The 24,976-nt window shown below is 55.9% G+C and overlaps 1 protein-coding gene and 1 long non-coding RNA gene across 2 annotated transcripts; one reads left to right on the top strand and one right to left on the bottom strand.

The window, feature by feature from the left end:
- The first annotated feature begins 11,252 nt into the window (after positions 1-11,252).
- On the top strand, positions 11,253-24,757 carry WNT6 (Wnt family member 6). The gene is made up of 4 exons (XM_025441890.3): positions 11,253-11,406; positions 21,209-21,429; positions 21,695-22,032; positions 23,498-24,757. The coding sequence occupies exons 1-4, from the start codon at positions 11,327-11,329 to the stop codon at positions 23,957-23,959; spliced, it is 1,101 nt and encodes a 366-aa protein (XP_025297675.1). The 5' UTR covers positions 11,253-11,326; the 3' UTR covers positions 23,960-24,757.
- On the bottom strand, positions 16,854-21,757 carry LOC112656504 (uncharacterized). The gene is made up of 2 exons (XR_003134359.3): positions 21,242-21,757; positions 16,854-17,113 (listed from the first exon to the last, which is right to left on the bottom strand). It is a non-coding gene; the product is annotated as an uncharacterized LOC112656504 (long non-coding RNA).
- Positions 24,758-24,976: the final 219 nt, after the last annotated feature.

The raw sequence follows: 24,976 nt of genomic DNA on the forward strand, positions 1-24,976 counted from the left end.
TGATGCATTTTGAATCGTCTGTAGAACATGATACTTTCCCATGGTGCTACATTTCTTTTCTCCAAATATTTAAAAATATTTTTGGAAGGAGAGGGGTGAGGGGAGAGATCTTCAACCCCCAGCCAACAACGGAGGCCCCCAAGGGAGGGTGGTGCTGGCAGGGAAGGTTGGTTTCTAATTGCCATGAGCCCAGAGCAAGGCCGGGACACCGCCTGCCCCGTCCTTACGCAGAGGTCTTTCTCTGAGGAGCGGGTCCCTCCAGGCAGTCTCTAGGGTACCGCATCTCTATTTGAGGCTGTCACTTTCTCTGCCTCCCTGTGGCTCCCTGAGCCCCTCTACTGGATGGTCCTAAGGGAGCCTCCAATCTCTCCTGGGGTCTTGCGCCCTCTGCTAGCACTGAGGATTCGCCACAATTGTTCAAGGGCTGTGCCTTGTGTCCAGAATCATTCATTCCCAGCCCCCACTGCACACGGGGAAACTGAAGCCGCAAGTGGGGAAGCGACTGGCTCAAGAACACAAAGCAAACCAGCTCCTAGGACCAGATTTATGCCTTCCGACCCACCTTCCGATCTTCTGCACACTATTGTTGGAAGCAATGAAGACATGGGAGACCCTGGACTGGACTCCCCCAACCAGGGGGTCGGCCATCCACACATCCCTGGGAGCTCTAAGGAACTCTCCATCAGGCAGGGGACCCCTGCTCAGCTGCACTTGTCTTCTGCTGTGTTCTAGGGCAGTGGCCCTCCTGGCTTCCACCTGTCCTCTCTGGGAAGCCTCATTATTCCCCTCAGCGTGGATAAGGTTTCATAAGGCCCTAAGCAGGGCCCGTGCCTCCCCTTACACCATTATTTGTAGGTCCTTTCATGGATATCCACATACTACCTAGACCCCACTTTTACTTCATGCTTTTCTTTCAACTGTCTCTTTTACACTTCAAAGTCCAAGGACATGCATTACCCTTCTCCTGGATGATGACCCATAGATGCATCTGACTCCCTAGGAATTGTTTTTGAATCCTTGTTGTCTTCATTTGGCAAAGTAGACCTGAGCCTCACCCTGAATTCTTTATTTAAAAAATAACCATTACTAGTGAATGAGAGCCCGGCCTCTTTCAGGTCCTGACTTTTGCTGTGTCTTCACTATATTATTGAATCCTCATGACAGCTCTATGGGGTGGGGAGTCTTACCTCAGGGAAGGTGAGGCACAGGCAGGGTTATTAGTTGTCCAACCGCTGGCAGATGGCTGAGCTGATTTTGATCACACTCTTTCTAAAGCCAACTCATGTGACCTTGAAATTAAGGTTGTTTCTTGACATTAAAAGTAAAACAATGCCAAGCTATGGTGAAGAGATGAGAACTGGAGGGACACCCCCCGCCCCCGCCCCCGATCCATGCAGGAGGCAGACAGAGGATGTGCGAGGGCAGTGGGCTAGGCTGTGACCCAGCAAAGTGCAGTATCCTGGCATGTGGGGTCGGGGCACAAGAGGACGTGTGTGCCAGAAGTCCAAAGAGGTGGGGGCAGAGGGAGGAGATGAAAGTGGCTAAGAGGAGCATTCCAGGTTCTATCTTCCTGATGCCCTGAGGAATGCCATTGACCCTGCCAGATATCCTTTGGTCCCTTCTGATCACTAACGGGCCATTCAGTAACATTTTCTCCAAGGGAGCCCTTTTCTTTTAAAAAAAAAAAAAGATTTTATTTGTTTATTCATAGAGATGCAGAGAGAGAGAGAGAGAGAGGCAGAGACGCAGGCAGAGGGAGAAGCAGGCCCCATGCAGAGAGCCTGAAGTGGGACTCAATCCAGGGTCTCCAGGATCACGCCCTGGGCTGCAGGTGGCGCTAAACCATTGTGCCACCAGGGCTGCCTGGGAGCCCTTTTCAATGCCGGGAGTGGGGTGTGCATTGTGGGGTACTCAGAAACAGGTGGGGGTAAGGGGGTAAGGGTCCACCAGAAGCACAAGCTGGACTCCTAGCTCTGTCACTCAATGCCTATGATCTTGGCCTCAGTTCTTCATCTGCCAAATGTCCCCTAGTAAACACAGAGATGCACCACCCGGGCTTCCCTTCACAGAAGGATCTGCTGCCCAGTCATGGGGAACGGGCTCCTTCAGAGTCAGCTGCAGAGAACACACTCTTCCTTTCTCAGGGCTGCCCACATATCTGGCTACCGAGTGACACAGGGATATAAAGGTCTGGCCATTTCATTCCCTGAGGGACACTCTGGTGGCAAAACTCCCTCCAGAGGTGACAGCTCCTGCGATGGAGGCTTAGCTGAGCCTGAGTCACCGCCCCACTTCTCCCTCTGCCCAATCCTGCTTCCGCCTCCATCCTTTCCAGATAAACCCCTTGCACCCCAAAGGCCATCTCCAGTCTCTGGAGGGCCCAATAGGTGACGTATCTATTTCCTGTGGCCAGGACAAAGGAGGCACGCCTCTAGATCTTATGAAATGATGCTAGCTATGAATCCAAAGTGTGAGAATTATCCAGCTTGTTGGGACCTCCCTCTTGGCCAGTCCTAGATCCATTTTGGACAGAGGCACTGAAGGCAGTAGGCAAGTCAAGCTATGGGTTCTGTGACAGTCTCGAGGCAGGATCTAGCTCTCATTGAATCAGGACAAATAACTTGAAGATATAAGGGCCGAAGGGTGCTCAAGGGAGGGAGAGAATGGCACTGAGCAAGTTGGCTGGTGTTCGGGCACGGCATCATTCTCATTCAGAGGCTCCACACACATCTACTGAACACATGTTATATACAAGCTCCTATGCCAGCACGTGGAAAGTTCTGGAGAAAAGCCTCTGGGTAATGTCCCCCAAGGGACATTACCCAGCCCCATGAGCTTTGGACACTTTCTTAACCAGTTCTTTCCTTATTTGATTTCTTTTTACTGAATAGCTGAAGTCTATCAGAAGAACAAACTTCCACCAGAGAGTAAATAAATAACCCCAAAACTCAAAACGTTTCTTCACCATTGAATAACCTCAACTCCTTGTAAGATCTTTAATGCTCTTCCAATTCTTTTTGTTGCATGCACTGTTTCTACTTTACAAATGAAATTAACATTCTGGGTGCTCTTTTTGTAACTTAGCATTTATTTTATAGAGGCTGTTCCCTGCATCAGTGCAATGAACATTTGTCATTTTAGTGCCTGAGCAGTATCTTATGGTGCGGTCAACACACCCTGCTGCTAGCTAGGCACCGTGTAAGCTTTGAGCGCTCCACTAATACAGAAAAGGTAGTTACATTTGTATGCATAGTTTCTTTTTTTTTTTTTTGTCTTAAATAACTTACAGTGGGTATCACTCCAAAGTGAAATCATGTAGGGTATATATATGATCAGTCTTGTTGGCATGCCCTCTGGGAAACCTGGTCAACTTGCAATAGGCAAAGGTTTCTCCACACCTCTCCCAGCTTTGAGTTTTATACTTTCTAAATTTTTTGGTGGTCAATTTAACAGGTTGGTGGTCTCCCAGGTTCTAATTTTTATTTTATTTTTTAAAAGATTTTATTTAGGGCAGCCCTGGTGGCGCAGCGGTTTAGCGCCGCCTGCAGCCCCGGGTGTGATCCTGGAGACCTGGGATCAAGTCCCTTGTCAGGCTCCCTGCATGGAGCCTGCTTCTCCCTCTGCCTGTGTCTCTGCCTCTCTCTCTCTCTCTCTCTCTGAATAAATAAAAATTTAAAAATATATGTTTAAAAAATATTTTATTTATTTATCCATGAGAGACACAGAGAGAGGGGCAGAGACACAGACGCAGAGAGCCTGATGCGGGACTCGATCCCAGGAGCCCAGGATCACACCCTGCGCCAAAGGTAGATGCTCAACCGCTGAGCCACTCAGGTGTCCCCCTGGTTCTAATTTTTAATCTGCCTTCTTCTACTACGGAGAGGACCTTTCAGAAAGTATTTTCTCTTGAGGAACAGTGTCTCATCTTGCCAGGAGATGGTGCTGTGACTCTGTGCTAGGCTCCCTGAGAAGGCGCTGCCTTGTTAATGGTGGGCTGTGGGGTAGGCTGTGTGTTTGCCCCAGGAGAGGGGATATTTAAAAAAATCCTCTAGCGGGTAGCCCCGGTGGCGCAGCGGTTTAGCGCCACCTGCAGCCCAGGGCGTGATCCTGGAGACCCTGGATCGAGTCCCACGTCAGGCTCTCTGCATGGAGCCTGCTTCTCCCTCTGCCTGTGTCTCTGCCTCTCTCTCTCTCTGTTTCTATGAGTAAATAAATAAAATCTTAAAAAAAAAAGTGTTAAAAAAAGAACAGTGAAATTCTAAAAAATAAAAATAAAAATAAATCCTCTGGGTTCTCCCCCGGGGACCCAGTTTCCCACCTGAGTTCAGAAGACCTGATATTGGTGAGAAGCTGACACCACCTGTCCTTGGTCTGCCTTTGCCTGGCCTTGCAGTGAATCTTTCAGGCTTTCAGAGTTCCAAAGAACTCAAGTTTATGAAGTATCCACTGCAAGTCAGACATGGTACATGCCCTGCAAAAAAACACCAACAGTTCATAAGCAAGTGGAGGAAGGATATGTAGACAAAATCAACTCTAAATGCTGTTCTTTCTATAAAAAAAAAGAAAGGTTCAAAGTGCTACGAGTTCATGAGAATCGAAAAGATTGCCTCCCATAATAGGTGGGTGGAATCCTGGAGAAAGGGCAGAACTGGGCCTGCTGGGGCTGGGAGGCAGGTGAGCAGAGTGTGGAGGGGAGGCCAGGCTTTGGGGCCTGACCGAGGGCCACGGTGAGGCTGGAGTTCAGGTGGAGGACAAAAAGGAAGGTGAGATTGGGAGTGGAGAAGGAGACAAACCCTGGTGGGACCTGCATGCCGAGTTAAGGGGTGTGCACTTGACTTTGTAAGTGAGGGTGAGCCAATGTGACAGCAAGAAAATGGCACTTTGGCAAAATCAGCCTAAGGTTTAGCTGATTCCATGGTTTCCCTCCTGTGTTCTGCAGACACATTTTCTGACCTCTCACAAATGGTAGATACGGCTGCCCACTTACTTCCCCCATCTCCAAGTGCTCTCCTTCCTTGGTTTCCCTGAAACCACATGATTTTTTTCCTCTTACACTTCTGGAGGCCTTCCCCGGACTCCTCTTCGGCCTCTTCCCCCTTCCTCAGCCATTAAATATTCACGGAGCCTCCTCTCCCTCTGCACTCTCTCCTGGGTGATCCTGGCCCTGTGCTGGCTTAATTACACCCTACACCAGGATGACTCAGCCCCGGGCCTCCCCTCTGAGCTCCAGAGCCATATATCCAACTGTTACATGACAGTGAATGTTTCAGAAGCATCTCTAATTCATGTCCCAAACTCCCCAGCCAGGCTTCCCTAATGCTGGTCTTCCGCCGCGTGTTCCTTAGCTGAGTGGACAAGCCACCGCTGCGTGTTCCTTAGCTGAGCAGACAAGCCACTGTTCATCCTGCGAGGCCAGTGAAACATCCCAGAGGCGCCCTTGCCAACTCCCTCTTCCTCATCCCCTTTCCCAACCTCCCTCCAAGTCCACCTGACCCTACCTCCTCCACACTGACTAGAACTGTCCTCTCTATCCATCATCTCTGTCCTTCATCCAGCTCCAGGCTGCTATGGCTTTTCACCTGGGCCACCACAGAGCCTCCGAGCTGGCCTTCCAGCTTCTGCTCTGGGTCTCTGGCAATCTCCCCTTCACACTGTGGCCAGAGCTATTTTTTCACGATGTAGAACTGACCATGCCACTCACTGTCCCAGGGAGGGGGAAATCTCTGCATTGGCTTCCTGCACCAGGCCCAAAGGGAGTGGTTTTTTACCTTAACTCTTTTATTGTTAACAAATACGGAAAAGAGCACAGAACAAATGTACAATTGAACACCCTTGGAACCCACTGCCATGAAAGGAGACAGAACCTTATCAGCCGTCCCATTCCTTGTGCTCCTCAAAATAGAACTGCTTCTTCCCCCACCCCACCCCACCCCACCCCACCCCACCTCTGGGGAACTTCCTATCTCCACTTTCATGGTAGGCATCCACTTATTTTTGTTATTCAACCACATGTCACTAACTACTGTGGTTCAACTTTGTCTGTTTGGGTTTTTGTTTACATGCCTGTTAGTTCTCCTGTAATCTAGAGGGTCTCCCCCCCACACACCCCTGTCATCTCTTTTTCTTCTCTCTTGCAGTGTATCTGTCTCGTAGAATTCCCTTTGCTTTTAAAATAAGAAAAACATTCTCTTCTATGCCTGGAAGGCTTTACTTGGTTTGATCCCCCAAAGTCTCTCAAGCCTCATCTCCCACTAGGCTGCTTTTTGCTTTCTTTCAACCCATGCCAACCTTGATTCAGTGACCCCAGCCCTTCCCCACGCCCTAGCAGGGCTTTCACAAAGGCTGTTCCTCGGCCTGAAATGCTCTTCCTTCTCTTGTGTCTTCCAGTTAACCTCAACTTATTTTTGTATCTCGGTGGGAGCATTCTCTCCTCAGGGAAGCCTGCTCCTCCTTCAGGGAGGTGGCCAATCCACCCCTCCCCTGCAGCCAGAGCCTCACAGCCCCTCCCTTCTCCTGGACAACACAGGTCAAGGTTGCGGTTTTCCATTTGTTTGTAAGATGATATGAGTAATGACCAAGAGCTCCATGAGGATAGGGGTTAGGTCTGCTCTTGCTCACCATTGTTTCTCCACTACAGAGCTGGGTGCCTGACACATAGTAGGTGGTCAATTAAGAATGTGGCTGCCCAGGGAGAGAGAGCCAGCAGACATCAACACAATTAGGAGAAACAGACCGAGACTGAAAGCCCTGATTCCCTCAGAGGTGGGAGCCTAAGCAGTGGGCATAGGGGGGGTGTCCCCTGGAGAAGAATGGAGAAGAGGGTGGAGGCTCCTCCCAGAACACCTGAGGCCGTGCCAGGGTCCTTCTGCCTATCCCCAGGCCCTAATGCAGGAGCCAGGCCTGGACTGGGACGGCTGGGAGGCTCCTGGGTCCAGCCACTCCCACTCGGGGCCACTGGGGCTGAGCTAAGTGGAAACAAATGTTCTCTGGCTGTTCCCAGCCCAGTCCTGGTGGGCGAGCAGCCCCTCCCTCTCAGCCCCTGCTCCCCTTCCCCTTCCCCTCTCCCTCCTCAGAGCCTCTGCCGACCACCTCCTTCAGTTCTTTCTCCCTTTGATTGATGGGGTGATTGGAAATTTGGGGCATAGGTAGGATTGGGAGATTTGGGAGATATGGGAGATGTGGTGCAGGTAAGCTGTGTGGAGAACCTGGGGGGCGTGGGAGGTTCCCTTGGACAAAGGCCCAGAGGGAGTCTCAGAGGAAACCTGGCCTGTGAGGCAAGGATCCAAGAGGCTGATGTGGAAACTGGGCATTTGAGCTCCCCCCACCTTGGCTGGAAAGTGCACTGCCCTCACTTCTGATGGGCTGGGGTGGACTGGAGTGGAGCTAGACAATACAGGGGTATGGAAGGGAGAGGAAGGCATCCCTTTTTTCTTTTTCCTCCCTCCATCTCTCTAGAGGGTCAACTTTTCCTCTCCTGGTTCTCCTGGGATCTAGAGACCCAGGGACCTTGGGAATTCTCAAGCCTCACCACCACCCCGAAGTAGGCAGTTAGGTCCCCTTGCTGGGGAAGGAGGAGGGAAGGCGGTGCAGAGGGAGGGAGAGAGAGGAGGGTTACTGGGAGGGGAAGGGTCACAGGCCCAAATTCCTGGGCTCCTGCAGCTTCAGTCATTCTGCGAAACAAAGAAGCAGAGAAAGTGATTTAGAGACAGATACAAATAGAAACCGAATTCTGGAGATGGGAGAGACGTGAAAAGACACGGGAAGACGGGGAGAGAGGATCCTACAGACGGAGGGCTCTGCTTTCGCCTGCAGCGACTCCGATGTTATCTCTCTCCAGCTGCCTCTCTCCCCATCCCCAGTCTCCACCTCTGCTCCTCCCCCCTCTCCCCTCCCACAGCCAGGCATCCCGGGGCTCCTTCCCCCTCTCTCTTTTGCACCGGGGCCTAAAAGTGGAGTTAAAAGGTTCTCAGAACTAAAGACTGAGCAGTAGAGGAAGAGGTGGAGGGGGCTTGAGTGCCCAGAGAACAGACAGAGGGGGGGATCAGAGTAACAACACCCCCCCACGCTGCCCCCTCTGGGTTGCTGTGCTCCAGTCTTCTATGAACACTCCTCCACATGCATGTCTGTGCAGAGGTGGGGTGTGTTGGGGGGTGGGGGTGCATGGGCATGTAGTCTCTAGGGAGGCAGGCATGTGTCTCAGCCTGAGCCAACCCATCTGTGTGTCCATCTGTACCTGTGGGTGAAAGTTATCCAGCACTGTCTCGGGGAGGGGCAAGGGTGTCCTGTGGTTTCTGTGGGGTTATCAGGACGTCTGTTCTCCCTCGGGTGTGGGTGTGTGCGGGTGTGCACATGTGCACACAGCTTCATCTCTTAGTACCTTGGTCTCTATCCCCCAGCCCCGGTCCATGAAAAGACTTCCAGGGTGAGAGTGCGGGCCTGAAGCCTCAGACACATGTGAACTTATCTCTCTAAAGGTTTGGAAGGCAGAAAGGCAGAAGTTCATTGCTCTGGTTTCTGCCCAGATGCCAGCCAACCTCTAGATGGGGGTGCAGAGACAGCAACCGAGAGCCAGCAGAGCCCAGGCCGGCGCATCACAGACTCCGGCAGACCCCTCCCCTGCCCCGGTGTTTCTGCAGGCTCTACTGGGCCAACAGATTCTGCAAGGGGACTGGGTGAGGGGAGAGGGTTTAGGGAAGCCAGGGATGGCCAAATATTCTCTAAGATCTGGCCAGAGAGAGTGCTGCAGGAGGGGTGGGGCGATCTGTGTGTGTTTGTAGGAAAGGTGGGGGGTGGGGGCAGAAAGGCCGCCTGCGGGGGAGAAGGCTTCTTGGCAAACGCCCCAGTTTCCTGCGCTGATCCCTGCTCCCTGCCACTGCTCCCAATTCTGTTGTTTCAATAACATCATTTTTATCCACCCCACAGAGAGACTGTGTCTTAGGAGAGGGAGGCGAGGGGCAGGGTTAGGGCATGAGGGGGTGGTAATGGAAAGAGGCTGGGGTCTGGAGACAGCAGGGACTAGATTTGGGGCGCTCCCTCCTCAGGCAGAGGCAGGGCGGTCCCAGAGCCCTGGTCCCCTGATGACAAAGACAAATACATTAAAATTCTTGCCTCGGAGAAGAATGCAGGATAGGGAGAGCATTTCATAATCTGCAATAACAGTAGCAGGGTGGGGGCAGGGGTGGGTAGGGGACTCAGAACCCAGGCAGTGGTTCCCAGGGGTCCGGTCACTGGCCACCTGCAGCCTTTAGGAACCCCCAAAGCTCTCCAGCTGCCTGTTGAGTACCATCTGGACCGAGTGTGTACCCAACCCGGGTATGTCTCTGAGTGTGCAGCGTCCAGAGTCGGCACTGCCCTGCAGAAACAGCAACTGTGTACAAAATAGGCGCAGGGGCCATGGGTGACAGCTGGATGCTATGAAAGGCTAAAATGGGAGGGGGCAACCCTTGGGCCTCATGTCCCTCACTGTCTCCCTCAGCTACCAGGCGACCTACCCAGGGTCCCTTCCCCATCTCTAGAGTGCTCCAGCCTCCTCACCAAAATACTCTGTACCCAGTACGGGGGATTATTACACTGACGCAGTCTGGACACCACAGCGGTGGGGTTGGGCTCACAGCAAACCTAGGAGCCTCCCTGTGCGCCTAGGGCAAAGTTTCTCCATTTTTGTTCTCCAGTTGCTCATCCATCCTTCCCCAGATCTGCCTCCTTCCCTGAGCTAGGCATCTATGGTCTTCTGTTACAGCCCCTCAACCCCCTAGCTTCGTCTCTATTCACTTGTCCCCCCTCTCTGGGGGACTCAATCTTGCCTTCTCTCTGCTCACCCAAGGATGTTATCTCTCTGGGCAATGGCCTCACTCCCAGAGTTCAGGTGCTATCTCCATCCCAGACAAGACAAGAGCTTTCCTCTGGGTGCCTGAAGTTTCTACTACTTGGGACATCCACACCCACACCCCCACCAAGGGTGATGCCATTCTAGATGGTGGTGATAGGGAGACTGGCCTTTGCTGTGGAATGTCCTGCACCACCTGTCCCTAGGCACCCCTGGGGCAAGCAGGCGGAGGGGAGGAGCAGGGACTGTAGCCACTGCCTGTACTGCTTGGCGTGATGAATGGAGCTGTCCCTCCTCCCCACAGGCCTTTGATCTCCCCCCAGTTGGGGGGGGGCAGGGGCATCAAAGACATTTTTGTGGCATTAGAGAATCAGATAAACGCCATCTCACCTGCAGCTGGCTCTTCCACCCCTCCTGGCCCCGGCCAAGTTGGGGAAGGAACGCGAGGCCCGGCTGCAGCGAGATCTGCCCTCCTTATCTCTTGCGAGTCTGCAATCTCAGCTCTCGCGCTCGCTTACACGTGCGAGCGCTGGGGCGCAGGCCCTCAGGAGGTTCCCCTGGCTGTCTAATCTCCCCTTCGCAGCCCTCCCCCGAGCGCGGGCTCCGAGAGGAGAGGCGGGGTGGCCGGGGAGGGAGCGAGAGTGCAGGCCTAGGCTTCCTCCTTTCCTCGAGGAAAGGCTGAGAAAGGGGCGTGCAGCGCGAAGGCGGGGCCGGCAGGGGGTGAGCCCTCCTGAGTCCGCCCGGTCCGACCGTCGAGTCGGCACCCCTCCCCGCAGCACCCAGCGCCCCAGGCGCACTTCCTCTCCCGGCCCCCGCTCCAGCATCTCCCTCCGAACCGCCCCCCCCCCCCAACTCCCTCATTCCTGGGAAGTTTTCTCTCTTTACAGTCAACAAACCTGTCAAACGTCTCCCTTCCAGCCCGCCCCCCATTCCCCATCTCCCCCCCTCACTCCTCTCCACCCTGCTTCCCCGCCTCTCCTTGCCCCCGACTCTGCGCGGCGGCGGGGGGCTCCCAGTCCGCGAGAGGCGAGAGGCGAAGGGAAGGGGCGAGGCTGGCGGGTCCCGCAGCCACGGGCGCGCTCGGGCCCCGCCCCGGGACCTCGCACCCGCCCTCCGCGGAGCTCCGCGCCTGCAGCCCCTGGGCGCACGGCTCCCTCCCGAGAGTCCCGCCGCCTGACTGTCGCAACTGCCACCCCACCGCCCCCCTGCCCCCCGCCCCCGCCCGGGCCCCGCTCCCCTCCCACCCCCGCCCGCGGCTCTGATTTCTTCTCCCGAGCGAGCTCGGCGGGAGACACAGGCGCTGGCGGCCCCGTCCGCTCTCCGCCTCCGCCGCGCCCTCCTCGCCCGCGATGGGCCCCCCCGCCGCCGCCCGAGCCATCGCCTCCCGGCCGCCGCCGCCGCCGCCGCCGCCGCGCTCGCCGTGAAGCCCGCGCCCCCGCGCGCACCGGCCGCCCCGCAGCCTCGCCCCCTACGGCACCGGCCGGCGGCAGAGCGCTCACGATGCTGCCGCCCTCGCCCTCCCTGCTCGGGCTGCTGCTGCTGCTGCTCCTGTGCCCCGCGCACGTCGGTGGACTGTGGTGGTGAGTGCTGCGTCGGTCTGGCTGGCCCGGGGCGGCTCCTGGAGCTCGGGAGCTTCCGGGGGGCTTCGGGACCGACCGGGGGGCTCCGAAACGCGCGCCCGCTGCCTCCGGGCTCCACCTGCGAGCGGAGCCCAGCCCCGGGGCTGCAGGAGAGGTGCCGGAGGTGCGCGCCGCTCGCCTGTCTGCCGGCCCCGCCTGGGCCACTTCGAAACTGCCCCTCACACGCTCCTAAGCCTCCGCTCCGCGCTTTCTGCTGTATTTCCTCCTACCTCGCGCTGCACACCCTTCCCCATCCTCCCCCTACTCCCTCCGGTTATGCGCTCAACCCAGGTCCTCAAGGAACTGGCACGTGGGTAGGAAAGAGCTACCGGCTACACGTGGGGAAGGTCTGTAGTCAGAGCCGAAGAAAAGAGTGTGTGAGGAGGGCCCTGGATTTAGGGGAGGAGGACTGGATTTGTGGGAACGAGAGGAACAAGGTGGGAAGCCACAAGGCTGGGAGGGTCAGACAGCTGCCTCTTGCCCGCCTTACTTTTGCCTGACAACCCCCCAGCTTCTCTCTGAGTGCTCCTTCAAAGTGGACAGTAGCGGCGAGGGGAAGAAAACGTAAAGGGAAACTGAGTCAGGACCCCAGCTTTCTCTACGTCCTCCTCCTGAAGCAAAGAAGAGGAAGAAAGACAGGAAAGGGACCCAGGCGCCCGGCCCTTCCAGACGTGAGGGTCCGGCATGAAAAAATACAGCTTCGTAGGTACTGGGAATCGTGAAGTGTCCCCGTGGAAGGGAGGGAGGCCTGGCCAACCAGGGCTCGGGGACGTGGCCTCCAGACCGGGCCCTACCTAGAGCAGACACCTGTGGAGCTAAGGTCTCGGCAACTTTGAGTCTCGGGGTTGGACAGCAACTGGGAAAGTGGGTGCCGGGCCGGGACCTCTCGGAGATCCGGATCCCGTAGCCTTTTTTCCGCGTCCCTGTCTCTCCAGAGCTGCAAAGACCCGCCCGGAATAGCTGGGTGTTTAAAGAGGAGGGACTTGGACGGGATCGCTGATGCATCAGCCAATCCTAAGAGAGCAGAGTCTTGCCTATTTGCATAGCGCCACATCATTGGCTGGATTCTCGACCCTCCACTCCTCCCCCACCCCCGATTTGGAAGGAGGGGTGTGGCAGGCAGATCCCTCTCCTGCGGGGAGATAGGGAGCTGCTGGATGCCCACACAGCGAGCTGCTGGCGGCGATCCCTCCTTCGTGATGCGGGAGAGAAGTCCCTCGGGGGTGTCAGTGAGGGAGCAAATCGAGGATGACCCAGGTCCCGGCCAGAGGACTTGCGACCTTCGATCCTGGCTTAGGATAACTTAGTATAATAATAGTATCAAAAAAAAAATAATAGTATCAGTTTTGCAATAGACCTGAGATCCAGTCTCGGCCATTTGTTAAGTCTGTGACCTTGGATAAGTCACTTCTCTCTGCGCCTCAACGTCGCAACTGTAAAGTTGGGAGACAGCCCCCCTATCTGCGAGGCTGGATAGGAGGATTAGGCGGGAGGACCTACAAAATGATCTGACGTTGGGAGGTGCTCTGTAAATGTTAAGTCCCCTCTTCCACGCTGCAGGTTCTCCAGACTAGAATCTGTAGGGGTGAAAAGGAGGATTAATTTAAGTTTAAAATCCAGAGTCCCAAGCAAAATTTGTCAAGGGATCTCTACCTTGTTTCCCAGACTCATATTTCCTAATTTTGCCCTTTCTCAAGGTATGGAGACAGGCATCTCTCCCTGGTGGTCCTTGCCCTCCCTCTACTTTTCCTTGTCTCCAAACCATTGCCATCCTTCCAAGTAGAATACCACATCCTCCCTAACACCGTCTCTGTGTATTTCCTCCTCTGCCTTCTGTGTGCTCCCACTGCACCCCACGCATTGGGCAACCAGGCCAGTTACTGCACTTCACTTCCCCTCTGTGGTCCTTCTTCCCTGCTCCTGGAGGGCAGAGCCTTTGCCTTTGGGCCCTGGAGGCTGAAGGTGCCGGGGAAGTTTTGTGGAGTGCTGCTGAATTGGTCAATTCAGCTTTCTGAGACTTGTGTCTGTGGGGGTTTCTTGGTTCAGGAGGGGCTGCTGTGTGGGTGACAAGCCAAAGGGGGAGAGACCTGGTCTCTGGGAGACTGACCCTGGAGCTGGGGAAGCAGAGAGTGGGGGAGGAGGTGAGGAGGGCAGGTGTAGGAGAACACAGGGGCCTTCATGGCTGCAGCTGCAGGGGGAGCGGGGTGAAGAGTGAGGGGCTGGGGTGATAAGGTGTCCGGCAACTGCCTCTCTCAGCTGCTTCTCAGAAAGAACCTGCCTCTCCCACCTGCACTGGCCCCCTTGCTCTCCTCTGTCTCTGATACTTCATTCCTTTGGTCTGAGCCCAGATTCCTTTCTCAGGATCTTTGACTCTACTTGCTTGTTCTCTTGTCCCTACCCCACCCCACCATTGCTCTCTAAGATCTGGCTTGGGCTAGAGGGCTGGACCCAGCATCCCCAGTGACCTGAGGCTCCTGCCACTCCTTGCCCACCCCTCACCCCTGCGCTGTCCCCCTAACCCAGCTTTACTATGACTAAGACCTTTATCAAGCCAGGAGCTCCCAGGCTATTCTCTGATGTCTAGGACCTGCTTGATGGCTCTCTTTATCCTGCTTCTCAGAGAATGCTAGCCAGGCCAGAGCTCTAGCACTAGACAGGAAAGCAGCAGCCCCTTGCAGTCCACTCTGACATTCTAGTAGCAGCCAAGCTAGGAACAGAGGGGATCCTGGGAACTCTGAGTGACTGGACTGTCCTGATTAGGAAAGGAGGGTCCTGTAGGGGAGTGATCCAGGTACTGGAATAGGCTCAGGTACTTGGCTCTGGGTTCCAGAAAAGTTTCCCTTTTTCCCCCCTCCTCCCCCCTCCCCCTCAATGCAATGCATGCTTTCTAAACTCTGCCTCCGGCCTCTCTGTCTGTCTCTCTCCCATCTGTAACCATATCTTTGTAAATCGCAGAATCCCAGATTCCAGGACATTGGCCAGGCTCTCTTGAGGTCATCTCGTCCAGCCCACTGCCTCCAGGCCATCCAGCCTGCGCTCTGGCCCCGACAGATTGAGAGTGAGGCAGAGAGGGAAAGTCTGCAGCTTCCCGGTCACCAGCTCCCACCCCTTCCAGCCTGCTCTCCGAGCCCTTCCCACCCTTCCCACCCTCCCCACCCTCCCCCAGGAAGTTCTTCTCAATGTCTGACCCATCTCTATTTATGCCTCCATCAGTGGATGTGGAAAATAGCTCACTCTCACAGAATAGCCAAATCAATCTCCCTTCTCTCTTCCTCTTTCTGTTTTATATTTTCTATGAAAGAAACCAACCCTCCCCCTTGTTCTATGAGCAAAACAGCACCCAGTCTCCCTCCCTTCCCCCATCTCATCTTGCCTTCCCCCTCCCACCCCACCCCGTTATGGAAAAGAAACAGGAACCCAGGAACCAGGCCTGGAGGCCCGAGGACAGCCTCATCTCTGCCCCACAGGGAGTCAGGGAAAGGACCCAGGCTTCTTCCTGACACCCAGGTTTTCCAGCTGAGACCCCACCTCCCCCCTTCAGGCTGGGTTTGGCCATCCCCTTCCATGGTGTCTTTATCTGACCCTTTGTGGCCAGTCCTGTGGCTGGCCCCCGTCAAGCTCAGGGTGGGGTGGAGAATGGGGGTGGGGTGGCCACCCAGTACCCCCCTCCAGGCCTCCCGCCTTGGCAGCTTCCCCTGGAGGGAGACAATGAGGCTGTGAGCAGAAAAGGGCAGGGGCAAAAGGAGGCTGGCTCAATCCGGGCCAGAGCATGCCCTGAGCCCACCAGAGTCCTGGCACTGTGACATTTCCTGGTGGGGGGGGGGCGGGCCCCTCCTGCCCCGTTCTCATCGGAAGCCAGGAGTTGGTGGGGGGAGGTCAGTGGGAGGTTTGATCACCAGGGCCCAGCGAGGGGGATTCCAGAATGTGTACTTTGATGGAGAAATGCAGCTGTGGAGGGGATGAGGCCAGGGCCAGGCGGGCAGCCGGCCGCGGTCAGGCTGGCAGCAGGGCACCCGGCCAGGGAGCAGGAGGCGCTGGGGCACTCAGCAGCCTGTCCCCGGGGGCTGGGCAGAGCGCCCTCTAGCCCGCGTCCTCCTCCCTGCCGGGGCGGGTGCGGTGAGACCGTGGGTGCTTCCCCTGGCCGCCTGAGGAGGAGCTGAGGGAGGGAAAGGTCGCTGGGAGGGATCTTCTGTTTTCCACCTGGCGTCCAAAGCTGGTTCCTCCGGCTAAAGCCCTTCATTGAAGCCAGAAGTTAGGTCTAGAAAGTACTTGGAGATCATCTAAGCCAGTCTTCTCCCTTCTGGTTAAGAGTCCAGCGAAGTCCGGGGACAAGAGGGGACTTGCCTGAGGCCACCCAGAACGCAGGCAGCGAGGGCTAAAGCTGGGAGTCCACCTCCAGCTGTGTACCTCGCCCCTGTGTGCAGCGAGGGCGGGGGTCAGGAAGGGGGTAGAGGGCCCTCCACAGGCACCTTCTGCTCCCCGTCCCCACCGCCACATGGCTACTCCCCACCTCAGGATGGGAGAGCAGAAGCATGTGACAGGTTGTCCTCAGAGGATGCAGTGGGGGGCTCAGTGTGCCCACTCCTCTGCCCCCCAGCCCTGACTGACAGGGAGCCCCCTCGACTGACGAAGTCCCATCAGGGAAGGGAGAGCCCCTGCGTCTATGAGTTATGAGAAGGATCACCGGGTGAGGAGGTGGGAAGGGCAGTGTCCAGCACAGGGCAGAGGGAACCAAATTGGGCCAGCGTGGGAGAGGGCTGGAATGGGGTGTCTGGTGGATGGTGGGGAGGCAGGGGTTAATGGAGCTGGGGCATCACTGGCTTTGATGTGGTGTTTGGGGTGGGGGAAGGGGCTGGGGGAGGGGGAGCAGTAATTATGGAGTTAGACAGAGCAGGACAGGACAGGCGGGCGGGCACAGGCCCGGGCCCAGCCGCCTCAGCAGCCGTCAGGCAACATTTTTTTGCCCCTTCTCCACCACCCACCTCCCCCACCCCCATGCAGCCCCCACCCACAGCCCCAGGGCTCAGGGCTCCCTCTGCTGGCTTCTAGGAGGTGGGGGTCAGACTAGGGACCCTGGGGGTGAGGGTGAGGAAATGGGGGGGTTGGCCATGAGGCCCTTCAGCAGAGGCTGGACATCAAAATAGTCTGTGATCTCCTTGGCCTCAAAAACCCATCCAGTAGTTCTCTCTGGGGAAGGGGAGGGTCCTGGAGGGGGGCTTCTGGTCCAGGGGCCTGGCAGGCAAGGGAGGATGAAACACAGGGATCGAAGCTGAGCCATAAGGGCAGAGCATTGGAGAAGAGGGTGTTCTCACCAACCCACAAACACTGCCTGCACTCCTACTGCTTGCCCCGCACGGGGCAGGTCCAAGAGATGAATATGGGTGTATGACCAGGAAGACAAAACCCACTTGCTGGGTCTCATTCTCTGGACAGGCTCTTTTCCTGTGCACCAGAGAAGCAGTCAGGTATCATTTATTTCCATTTCACAGTTGTGGAAACTGAGGCTCAGAAGGTGAGGTCTCATTCATTCAACAAATATTAAGTGCCAACCAGGCAAATGGCAGAGCCCAGATCCAAACCCCAGGCTCAGCCTCCCCAAAGTCTGAAGGTGCCCTCTTGATGATGTTATGCTTCCTCATGACATCTTTGTCTTTAGTATGTCTTCGATCTAAGGGGAGAAAGATAAGATGAGAAAACAAGACAAAATAGTTATGCCGCAGGCAGGACAACAAGCACCCCCAAATAAGCGACACCCGAGGCGATGTGGTGGTGGTGGGGTGGCTCCTTGGGGCTAGTGAAGTGAGCTTGGAGATATGTTGGGTCTGATTTTGCTGACTTAGGGGTTGGGAGGGGGTGGCTCTGAGTCCCAAAAGTTTAAGGTGTAATCTGGATGGATGCAGAGTTAGCCAACACTGCTAAGAGTAAGGAAGGGCGGTGTGGAAGAGGGCATGTGGGGTCATCTGAGGTTTTCTGATACCTCATGTGGTCATTTCCCTCCAGCTCCTTTGGTTTCAAAAATATTCACCTAAATTTCTTGCAGTAAGGATCCCTCCACTGAGTGACCTCCCTCCCAGGGTCAGTCAACTCCCTCCTTCATGTTCATCTGTATAATGAGGGGAGGGAAGGTGGTTGGGTAGGACTAGGTGACCTCTGGCATTCCCTTTGGCTTTCTGAATCTGGAGATGGAAAGGTAGGTTAGGCCAGAACCTGGGGCCCCCAGGGCTTAGATCTACTGATGTTGCCAGTAGGAACTGGCTGGCCCCTAATGCCACCTCACTTGACTCTACCAATCAAGGTCCCTGGGAAGGAGATCTTGGCACAAGCCAAGCCAGTTAAAATGGCCAACCCCAGGCTTGTCCCTTCTTGTCTGCATACTGATTTCTTTTAGGGCTAGCCTCATGTTTTTCTATGCCCAGGAATGGCTATTTGATTAGGATCTCAGATTCTACATACTACGTATTATATATTTCTTACAACGACTGTGCTCCAGTCCCCCAAACATGCAGATGCTCCCAAATGGGCACATCTTCCCTGGGCTGCCCCCAGGCCAATGCTGACTCAAAGGCCAAAAAAGAGCTGATTCCCTAAGGAAGCAGAAGGGAAGAGAAGAGGGTAAAGGAAGAGGGGAGATGGAGGAGTTGGTTTTTGATGTGAAGTCAAGTGTTAACAGTAGGGGGGATAAAGGGAGCTTCTCATGCTACCTCCTCCTGTTTCTGAAGCCCAGAGAGGGACCAACTTGCCCACAGTGGCTCAGCTTACCCAGAATTAACAGAGACCAGGGTATAGAAATGAGGCTTGATGCTTTGTCCAACGCCCCCCTGCTACTCTTCTTCCGGAGTTTTCTTTCCTGTGACTTGGGGATGGGAGCGAGGACGGGAGGGCAGGGAGCAAGCCGGTCCCTTGGGATTCTAGCTGCTACTACTGCCCATCCCTCCTCCTGACCAGCTTGTAAACAAGCTTTGTTCCCAGGCAGCCAGCCAGCCAGCCTGGGGAGCCAGACCCAGACCAGCAACTGACTCTGGGGCAGCCCCTCAACCCTGCAAAGGGCTGGCCCCACCTCCTGGAGGGCCCCACCCTTCCTGCTCCTTCTATCTCTAGCCCCTGGCAAGCAGACAAGGTCAGGGGGCTTTTTGCTTTTCTCCCTACATACCCCCCACCCTCTCTTGCTTCCCTAGGGTAGGAGGAGGGAGAGGAGAGGGATGGGGTCAGAGTAACCTTGAGAGGATAAGGCCAGTCAACCTTGGGAAAGTAGGGAGTTAGCAGAGGGCAGGGTTGGGGAGGGGAGACTGGGGAGCTTAGTGGCATGGGGGTGGGGTAGAAAGATGAGTTTGCAGAGCCCCAGACTCACAGGTGGTGGCCTAGACATGCAGGTGGCAGGAAAGGAGCTGGATAGCCATGGGAAAGTCTGCTTGCCTGCCTTTACATCCAGTGTAGGGGTGTGGGGGGGAGCTAATTAAGGGTCCGGGAATCACAAATGGATAGGGGCCTGGCCTTGGTGAGTGGGGACATTCTTCTTAGGTGGCTCATTCATTCATTCAAAAACATGTATTAAATGGTGTTCATTGTAGTATTATAGTAATCATTCATAATATGCAAACTTTCATAATAAAAATTGGGGGAAATATGAACTAAGCACCTAAAAATCTGCCATGGGAAGGAAAAGAAAATGCCACTTCTAATTCCCAAGGTGTACATAGTCTTATCTACTGACCCTATACAACCCTGCTGGAAGCAGCCTCAAATCCTTATTGTAATGAGGTGGATAAGTGGATGGAGTTTGGATAGATGATACGGGGATGGATAGATGGATAGAGAGATGATAGATAGATAGATGATAGATAGAGGCCGATCCACTCTTCAAAGTCATTGGGCCACTGGGAAACAGCTTGGGCTCCCCTACCGTACCTGTGACGCACTGCCCACCCCTCTATCCATCACTTCTCTTGGGTTGGGAAAGGGTGGAAGCTGGACCTTCCCAGGCTGTGGTTGGAATGCGGTGATGAGCAGGTCTTAAGCGCGGAGGAAGGAGGACCTGGACTGCATGTCTCTTCACTGAGAAAAGGATCTTGGCTCCAGAAAACGGGTCGAGGGGGCTGACAATGATCTGATAGGGTGGGGTCTGGTGGTGGTGTGGGGAGGAGAGTAGGAGACCTTATAGGATCCATCTTACACATCTTCCTACAACTCTCTCCTCAAGCATCTTTCTCCCCAGCATTGAGAAGTTCTACCTTAAGACCTAAATTCCACTCACTGCTGTTCAAGCCCATTACATCTCATGTTGTGGGGCCAGAACAAGCCTGGGCAGCCTGTACTTGCAGAGCACACGGGGACAGAGGGGGAGCAGCGATGGGCACGAAAGTAGGCCACCATGACCTTTGGCACCTATCTACCAGTTTCCTCTACATTTTCTATCTCCTGGTACCACTTAGTCCCACCCAAGGAGTCTTTTCCTGCTCTCTGCTGAAGGCTTTTTTGTGTGATCTCAAGTGACTCTCAGATCCAAGTACTCCAAGCACTCATTCCTACAGCAAGCACAGGGATCCCAGCTAAGCTTTCAAGAGCAATCTCATTAAAGTAGTTCCACTCAAGGGGCAACTGGGTGGCTCAGTGGTTGAACATCTGCCTTTGGCTCAGGTCATAATCCTGCGGTCCTGTGATTGAGATCTGCATCGGGCTCCCTCCCGCAGGGACCCTGCTTCTCCTTATGCCTAGGTCTCTGCTGCTATCTCTGTGTCTCTCTTGAATAAATAAATAAAATCTTAAAAAAAAAAGCAGCTCCACTCAAGAGTGAAAACCTTAACCTTCGAGGGTCTGATACATGGAAACCAAATAACAGCTCTCTTCTTAGGTGAAACAAAGGCTAGGAACGGAAGGATTTCTGAAAGTGTACAGAACTTCCCGTGAGGTCTTGACCCACCAAGCCAAATGGCCTTCCCTTTCCCCAAACCAGTTATGTCACAACCAGTGGCGTCAGGGCTTGGCTTGCTGCCCTGCTGCTCTGAAAATGTCACAGACCCCAGAACAGAAGGGTCAGTGTCACTTACTTCACATTAATGCTTCAGCACCTCGGTCCCCAGCTATTTCCTCCTGCTCTCCAGTACAGAGAGACAGAGGATATCACTGCGTGAGGGCCCACCTGAGAGATCAAAGCCCAACCTTCCCATATTACAGAAGGACAAACTGAGCTACAGAGGGAGTGTGACTGCCTTCAGAGCTTCCCTTCCCTAGCCATTCTAAAATCTTGCAGCCTTCTACATCCCTGGGATTGCCCCTGCTTGCTAGCCCCAGGGCTGTTCAGCTGACAGATCCAGCTTGTTGTCCAACTAATGCCAGATCCTTCTTTGATACAACTTTTGCCTACTTTTCTTTGTATTGCTTTATGATTCATACTGTTTTTTTACTTCGACAGTTTTTGTGATCTTCCTCCTGTTAATTTCTTCCTTGTCTCCCTTTTGCGGCAGGCCGGTGCCAGGTGCCTTCACCTTGAGTCAAATTCCTATAAGGATTTATGAATGAAGATGTGCCCAGAAGGACAAGACGGAATCCTTGCCCGATAGCAATTTCAGTCTAAAATCTAGTTAAGGGGGGACATGGAATGGTTAGAGAACCAGTTAGGACAATCTCAAACGCAGCTGGAGTGGGGCGAGAGAAGAAGCACATCCCAGCTCTTAGCCCTGGGCTGACCGGGCAGTCTCCCTCCCCCCTCCCCTCCCCCCAAGCCCTCTGAGTCATTCCCTGGCCCTGCTGTTCGGTTGCTTTCCAGGGCGGTGGGCAGCCCCCTGGTCATGGACCCTACCAGCATCTGCAGGAAAGCACGGCGGCTGGCAGGGCGGCAGGCTGAGCTGTGCCAGGCTGAGCCAGAAGTGGTGGCGGAGCTAGCCCGGGGCGCCCGGCTTGGGGTGCGAGAGTGCCAGTTCCAGTTCCGTTTCCGCCGCTGGAACTGTTCCAGCCACAGCAAGGCCTTCGGGCGCATCCTGCAGCAGGGTCAGTGTGGGCTGAGCACCCAGGGGGCTGCTTTTTCTTCGCTAGGGGATCAGAGGGGGGTGTGTGGGGGGAGACTGCCTGAGCCCCCATCTGTCCCAGGGGCCTGTGGGCACCCTGCCCTGACTCTGTCTCCCAGCCAGGCCGCCTTGCCCACCGCATGCAGCACCGCGCGCCACTACGCACCCAGCACCCCTCTCCATCCTGGGGGGACCCGCCCTCGAAGCCTGGGTGCTGCCTGCTGACTGCCCCCTCCCTGCACCCGCAGACATCCGGGAGACGGCCTTCGTGTTTGCCATCACGGCTGCGGGCGCCAGCCACGCGGTCACGCAGGCCTGCTCCATGGGCGAGCTGCTGCAGTGCGGCTGCCAGGCGCCCCGCGGCCGGGCCCCACCCCGGCCCCCTGGCCTGCCTGGCACCCCGGGCCCCCCGGGGCCCGCCGCCGGCTCCACCGACGGCAGCGCCACCTGGGAGTGGGGAGGCTGCGGCGACGACGTGGACTTCGGGGACGAGAAATCAAGGCTCTTTATGGATGCCCGGCACAAGCGGGGTCGCGGAGACATCCGTGCATTGGTGCAACTTCACAACAATGAGGCAGGCCGTCTGGTGAGTGTGGGCAGGGGTGTGTGAGTCAGGGTGGGTGTGGGTGATGGTGGGGTCTGTGGGAGCTTATCTGTGGAAGTGTGAGGAAGTGGAGGGGTGAGCGAGGGCGTATGTGAAGGAGAGCCGGCTTGGCAGAAAGGGACCTCTTGGGAAGATGGGCTGGGGGCATGGACGGGCATGTGGGAGGTAAGGTGCCCAGCTGAGAACAAGGAGTCCCTTGAGACGCCTGGGAGGGCCTGGAGCTGGTGGTCTAATGGGCAGGGTGAGAAGGAGACACCCAGGGAAGAGAACTTGGGGCCTTTAGCAACCTCCAAGAGCCAGCAGATGGGGCAAAGCTTGAGGTATGTAGAGATCCGGCTGCCAGGGCAGGGACAGAGGAGGGTGACAAAAGCTGAAGATGAAAGAAAAGAGAACTTGGGGCAAAGGCATGGGGTCTGGAGGTGGAGGAGTCAGGAGAAGTGAGGGAGGCTTGGCAAGGGGCTAGAACAGGCCTGATGAGGTGGGGGCGGGCTTGGAAAGGTGTGAAAGACAAAAAGTAGATATTGGTGAAGGTAGGAGGGAATCAGGCAGGAGCCAAGAAAGCTGTGACCGAACCTGAGTACTTGCCAACTGGCTGCCCACCAAGCCCAGAGTAGGCCCTGCTTGGGACGCTGGCAGCCTCTCCCTTTCTCTCCGCAAGAAGGAGGGCCCCAGGAGCTCCAGTTTAGGGATAAGAGCTGTCAGGGTCAGATGTTTCCAGGAGGGGATGTGAGAAAGGAGACAGGCCTGGGAAGGGGAGGGAGGGCACACAAGTCTGTAGATTAGGTTGGCCTCTGGACTCTGAGCTTCCAGAGATGATCTTCCTGGGTCATCTGACACCATAAATCTCTAGTGAGGTTGTAGCAAATAAGGGGCAGGAGTTCTGGCTTCCAGCTCCCGGGAATGCATTGACAGGGGGCCCTCCCGCACCCTATGCTTCAGTTCTAGGGTGCTCTAGGGACACCCTACACACATCCGGTGTCCTCCAGGGTTCAGGCCTGAGGCATCAGGCAAGGGGTAAGAGGGGACCCAGAGAGGAATGTCCAGACAGGCCCACATACCTGTCAGAGAGGGTTGGGGAGGGGTGGCAGGGGCAGACGCCCAGGAGGCCCGCTCTGCGGCTCTGCGGCTCTGCTCAGCCCTGCCTGGGGCCCGTGGGGCTACAACGAGGGGGGCCGGCCGGGTTGGTAGGAGGAGTAGAGCCCGACAGCTGCAAACCCTCCCCTCTGTGCTACACACTGCGCCCCCTCCCACCCCACCCCCACTTCTGTTACTCTTCCATTTTTATCAGTTTTCCTTCTCCGGGATCCTCTCCACCTTGCCCTCTACTCCTTCCTCTCTTCCTTCCACCCCATGCTCCCCACCTTACTCTAGGTCGGTCCTCTGGGCCTTCCCAAACCACGCACCCCTCCCCTCTGTCCCCATCGGCCGCTCCTTCGCTCCCCCGCAGGCCGTGCGGAGCCACACGCGCACCGAGTGCAAGTGCCACGGGCTGTCGGGCTCGTGCGCGCTGCGAACCTGCTGGCAGAAGCTGCCCCCGTTCCGCGAGGTGGGCGCGCGGCTGCTCGAGCGCTTCCACGGCGCCTCGCGCGTCATGGGAACCAACGACGGCAAGGCTCTGCTGCCCGCCGTCCGCACCCTGAAGCCGCCGGGCCGCGCCGACCTCCTCTACGCCGCCGACTCGCCCGACTTCTGCGCGCCCAACCGGCGCACCGGCTCTCCGGGCACGCGAGGCCGCGCGTGCAACAGCAGCGCCCCGGACCTCAGCGGCTGCGACCTGCTGTGCTGCGGCCGCGGGCACCGCCAGGAGAGCGTGCAGCTCGAGGAGAACTGCCTGTGCCGCTTCCACTGGTGCTGCGTCGTGCAGTGCCACCGCTGCCGCGTGCGCAAGGAGCTCAGCCTCTGCCTCTGACGCGCCGCCGGCCCCCTCCCCCCCGCGCCCCGAACTGCGCGCCCCTCGGCGTCTGCGGGACCTCCGGACCCCAGCGGGGACCCTGCCCAGCTTCTCCCAGGCCTCCGGAAACTGAGAGGCGGCAGGGCTGGAGGTGAAGGCCCAGGGCACCTGATTACCCCTCCTCCCTCCGGGAGGGAGCGCTCTGGGACTGCTGTGGGGGAGACTATGCAGTCGCCCTCCCCCTTTGGCCGCCTATGGAAACCAAAGAGCCAGGCTCTAGGCCTCTGGATGCAGGACTCCTTAGAACTGTTGGCCTCGGGGTGGGTGGGTGAGTTTAGTATCAATAAAGGTATTTAAACCCATAGGACTGGGCCCACAGTTTGGGAGGGGAGCTTGGGGCTGCCATGGGGCCAGGCTTCCCAAGAGGCGTGTAAAGGAAGATGGCTTTGACAAAACTAGCATCTCAGGGGTCATTCTTAGGTCCCTATATCTTCCCATCTATTGGATTAGGCTCTCCTGGCAAGGTGGTGAAGAGTCACCCTTGTCGCATCTCTCCAGCCTGGATCTGCAAGCAGGGGGAAGACCTAAGCCATCTCTCCTCAAAGGAACAGACTGAACAGGTTTAGGAAAAGAAGACCAGAAGCCTCTGGTAGTGTATTCAGCTCTCAGATCATCCCTCATCTTAATTCTAGGGGACTGTGACACCTTTACCTGCTTTTCTGTTTCTGTGACCCCTGAGGAATTCGAGGGTAGATGTTTAGGGCCACCCAAGCCCGTAGGATTAAAGCACTTTATCAACTGTAGAATGTGATGAAACTATGTTATTAGTAACACCAGACTTTGTTACCATCAAAACTAACTTCACCACCTTAATGTTCAAAAGACTGCCCAGAACAGCATTTCTTAATCACACTCAGAGGGGGGTGAAGCAAAGTTGTCCCAAGGTTTCTCTTGGCACCCAATCACATTTCCTTCCTTCTGGTTCTTTCTCAGCAAGCTGATGTTGAGGCTGAAGTGACAGAGAAGAAAGGTTTG

The sequence above is a fragment of the Canis lupus genome, chromosome 37, assembly GCF_003254725.2.
Source record: "Canis lupus dingo isolate Sandy chromosome 37, ASM325472v2, whole genome shotgun sequence".
Classification (NCBI taxonomy): Eukaryota; Metazoa; Chordata; class Mammalia; order Carnivora; family Canidae; genus Canis; species Canis lupus.